The 4787-nt window shown below is 33.3% G+C and overlaps 1 protein-coding gene across 1 annotated transcript; it reads right to left on the bottom strand.

The window, feature by feature from the left end:
- Window positions 1–3260: 3260 nt before the first annotated feature.
- Window positions 3261–4210, bottom strand: LOC129081387 (cysteine-rich PDZ-binding protein-like). Its single transcript, XM_054586931.1, has one exon. It carries the CDS (start codon window positions 4185–4187, stop codon window positions 3882–3884), a length of 306 nt encoding a protein of 101 aa, XP_054442906.1. The 5' UTR covers window positions 4188–4210; the 3' UTR covers window positions 3261–3881.
- Window positions 4211–4787: the final 577 nt, after the last annotated feature.

Genomic DNA, 4787 nt, shown 5'->3' with positions numbered 1-4787 from the left:
CTCTTTTATTTCTGATATTGGTAATTTGTGTTCTTGCAATTTTTTTTAGTCAACCTGGTTAGGGGTTTATAGATTATATTGATTTTTTTCAAAGAAACAGCTTTTGGTTTTATTGATTTTCTTTATTGATTTTCTGTTTTCAATTTCATTGATTTCTGCTCTAATTTCTATTTTTTTCTTCTTTCTTTGGGTTTAATTTGCTCTTCTTTTTCTAGTTTCCTCAGCTAGAAAGTTAAATTATTGATTATAGGTCTTTTTTTCTTATCTAATATATGTTTTTAATGATAAAAATTTCATTATTGCCATGTAAGCACTACTTTGCTGCATCCCACAAATTTTGATAAACTGTTTTCATTTTCATTTAGTTCAAAATATTTTTTAATTTCTTTGAGATTTCTTCCTTGACCCATGTGTTATTTAGAAGTGTGTTGTTTAATCTCTTCATATTTTGGGACGTTCCAGTTATCTTTCTGTTATTGATTTCTAGTTTAATTTGATTGTGGCCTTAGAGCAGACATGGTATGATTTCTATACTTTTAAATGTATTAAGGTGTGTTTTATAGCCCATACTGTGGTATATCTTGGTGAACGATCCATGTGAGCTTGAGAAGAAAATGTATTCTTGTCGGATGAAGCAGTCTATAGATGTCAGTTATACCCAGTTGGTTGAAGATGTTGTTGAATTCAGTTATGTCCTTACTGATTTTCTGCCTGCTGGATCTGTCCGTTTTTGATAGAGGGGTGTTGAAGTCTCCAGCTATGATAATGCATTCATCTACTTCTCCTTTCAATTCTACGTTCTGATTTTAGGAGAACCCAAGCTAAGACAGTTGGCACTAGGAGTGGTCCTAGAAAGTGGGCCCTCTGGGACTGTAGATGGACCATTCACAGGTCATATGGCCATCAGATCCCCAGAGCTGGTTGTAAGTAGGGTGGTGCTGGAAGGCAAAAATGACAGTAAAAATTACAGACCAATTTTATCAACACAAGGACAAAGCTTCTAAGATGCATTGACATCACAATTACTAAGATTCTTGCCTGTGGTTGACTGGGATCAATACAGTGGAGGTGATGTGCTGGATTAGGAACAGGGATAGAGCTTGAACTTATTGTAGGCAATTGTAATTGTAAGTGTTTTGAAGTGGTCTAGCTTTTGTTAATTGCATTGAAAGTCTTAAAAAAAAGAATTATGAAATCAGGAAAGCCATCTCTTAAGATACAAAACATGCTGTGAAAGTCAGATTGCTTCTGTACAAGCATTTAGTGAGATCCCCTCATTTCCAGCAGCTATAGAATACGCTGTGTCAAAAATCAGGCTAGAATCTAATTGTAAAGATAACGAAACAGGAAAGGAGACAACATGTATACACAATAGGTGTCACATATTAGAATCAGCATCTTGTTACAGAATGAATCTGTGAGACACGGAATGGGGACATTTGGATGTATAACCCTAATCATTTTGAAACCCCAGAATTCCCCTGCATAGTTTTCACTAGGAGAAGCAGTCACCTCCTGCTTATCACAGGGAGCAATCTCCTATTGCCTGGAGACCTGGAAAGGCCTTACCCCAGGCTAATACCTTGCAATATGGACCCTCATTATAGTTATCTATAGGCTGACAACCATGATCATGTACCAGAGAGCCAGAGGATGGAAATGTGGCTACTACCCCAAGAGGAATTACAGGACCTGACTCATAGGTACAGGCAGGAGCCAGGGAGCACATCTGGGAGTAGAATTTGAAGATATTAGACCTGGGGATGCAAAAATCTAAGGATGCATAGGGAGAACACATTGATAAGGGAACTCACCAGTGACCTGGGGTATAATAGTCTGAAAGGACACAATCAAACAATTTACTGGAGACTTATTTCAAGCCTTTAAGAAAAAAATAATTAAGAAAAAAATTTTAACTGCTCCAGAGAATATAAACTGTAAAAGATTTCTTATGTATAAAATAAAACTCAATTTATAAAATAAAGCTAATACACCCTTGAAGGCAAAAATTTAACAATAAAAATTACAGACCAATTTATTTTATCAACACAAGGAAAAAATTCCTAAATAAAACAGTAGCAAATATTTTTGAATAGTATATATTTTTTAAAATATGCCATACCATGTCCAGATAAGGGTTTATCCCAGTCTCCAGTAGGACAGTCAGAAAAAAATGTCCAGAGGGAAGATCTATCCCTGTGTGATGGAATAACACTAAACCTCATCTTCAGAATTAATGTCATCTTTTGGAAAAAAATTATTTTTCTGCTCTCTGTGACAAGGATACTTGAACTAAAAAGAGAGTAGTTAGTTGTGATGTTCTAACACATATTATTTAAAAGTCCAGGGTTTTAATATATATAAGCAATAACTAGTTCAAAATATCTGATGGAAAAAAGGTTCCCAATGATAGTTACAGAAATTGTGACATGTCTAAGAATAAACTTCATATGAAATAAGCAGCTATTTGCCAAACTAGACAAAACCAGTTAAATAAAACATACAATTTTCAATAATCAGTCAAATGGCTAACCATTTAGGGGAAAAAAGAGGATACTTTGCACAATAAATCAACATCATCACCAGAAAAATATGTGACTGTAAAAAATGAAATTACAAAAACCCTTAAGGAAAATAAAGAAATAGTCCATATATATGAGTATTTATTTTGGACAGGGAAGTACTTTTTTTTTTTTTGCCTTCACTATTTTTTTTATTATATTTTACATTATTCTTGTGATCATTCTGGATATTAGTAACAATGTATCTCAGAAACACTAGTTTAAAAACTTAATAAAGTTAAAACTTTATTTACCATAATTTTAAAATAAAAATGCAATATCTATATTATGGATATCATGTTATCTATTCTACACATTTGATAATGGTATTTATACAAACTGTACTTGACATTAGGGAACACTTTTTTTGTTTCCCTCAGTAGGCTGCAGGTTTCCAAAGCAGAAGTCCTGAACCTCTTAAGTAGTAAAACAAAAATCTTTCTTTGAAGATATATACACATATTTTAAGAATCAAAATGTTTGCTTTGTTCTATTTATTTATTTTTGGTTGGGGGGGAGGGTTGGGGAGAGAACTAAAGAAGCTTCATTTTGCTTCAAAGAGCTTTCCCAAAGAGTGGTAACTCACTTCCATGGTACATCATCATAACAAACGCTGCTCTCTTGGCTTTCATAATAATGTGGATTCACAGTCATGTGTTTTCCTGAAATCCAGTGTATTCATTTGGACATATATGTGGGATCTCTTGTGTTCTTATTCTCATAAGAAAGGTATTAGCACTATGGCTTCAAGAACAAATTTTAAAAAATCATATATGCAACTTTTGTGTTTGATTGGGTCTGGGCTAATTTCTAAGGAACCATTCAGCTATAATGGTTTCAGATACTTAAATACCCTGTGAAGCTGCAATATTTAAGGTACTGCTGATTCTAAGAACTAGGCAACCAACAAGGGAATAAGGGTCTGAAGAGTATATGTTTGGATGCCAAGCTCTGAGCAAATAACAATGATCTCCTTTTCACTTCTGCAATATATATAAGTAGAGGGAGAGGATGGTAAGAATTACATGAATAATGTTAAATAAAAAATGCATACAGAACTGGGCCAATATTTTTTGTTGTTGTTGTTAAATCTGCCACTTATTCTAGTTTAATCAGATGCATGTAAGTCAGACTAATTATACAGTTGCTACTCAGAGCTTCTTGAGAGCAAAAAAAATGAATACCAATCAACTTCCCTGGTTTAAACTTAATTGTCTTAAAACATGTTATTTTTTTTTAACTTGCACATCTCTGATATGCCTCAAAAATTTAAAGCAGAAAGCAAAATCATATAGAAAGCCAGAAACTTCATCAATACATCTAGACAGACGTTTGCTTGTAGTTTTTGGTATCCAAAATCTTTTTTCCACATATTGCACAGATGCCCTTTTTGTAGGCACAGCCCTGGCAGTAATTAGAACCTGGTTGGTGCACAGAGCTTTTACAAATTCTGCAAGTGGAGAACTTATTCTTTCCATATGGATCAAATCTTGCTTTTTTTGAGGTCAAAGCTTTATTTTCATCCAGCTTTCTTCCACCACTTTCTGTGATATTCCTTGCACCATCTTTCCATGTATCTGGAGTGCTAACAGTACCAGCTTTCTTTTCACATTTTTCACACACCATCCTTCTGCGATGGTTCCCTTAGCAGCAGTCGGGAAGTACTTTCTAAGAATGATAGACAGAAATTATAGAAGAACTAGATCATTAAATTTTGACAATATAAAAAATGTATCATATAAAATAAGATTAACAGGCAAACAACAATTTAGGGGAAAATATTTGCAACTTATAAAGGGAGCAAAGATTTGATATCATTTATATATATATATATATATATATATATGCTCTTATAAATCAATAGGAGAAAGATAAATGATCCAACAGAAAAATGAACAAAGGACATGAGCATACAAGTCACAAAAGAAGAAATACAAACAGCGGTTTGAAAAAATAAATGGTCATGGTCCATAATAACCAGCAAAACACAAATTTCTAAAAAATGAGATGCTATTTACCAACTTGATCAATACAATTTAATAATCATAATAATAACTAGAAATAAAGAACATATTGGGAAATGAGTATGCTCATGACCTGTTGGTTTGAGTATAATAGGCAAAAACTCTTTGAAGAACAATTTGGAAATAAATATCAAAAAACCTGAATAATGTTTGTATATTTTTGAACCAGAAATTCTCTATCTAGAGCCCATGTCTAGGGCAT

The sequence above is a fragment of the Pteronotus mesoamericanus genome, unplaced genomic scaffold (assembly GCF_021234165.1).
Source record: "Pteronotus mesoamericanus isolate MK-2021 breed Mesoamerican mustached bat unplaced genomic scaffold, CSHL_Meso_final contig_98, whole genome shotgun sequence".
Taxonomy (NCBI): Eukaryota; Metazoa; Chordata; class Mammalia; order Chiroptera; family Mormoopidae; genus Pteronotus; species Pteronotus mesoamericanus.
The sequence above is the reverse complement of the archived record's forward strand: the minus strand, read 5'-3'. Positions and strand labels throughout refer to the sequence as shown.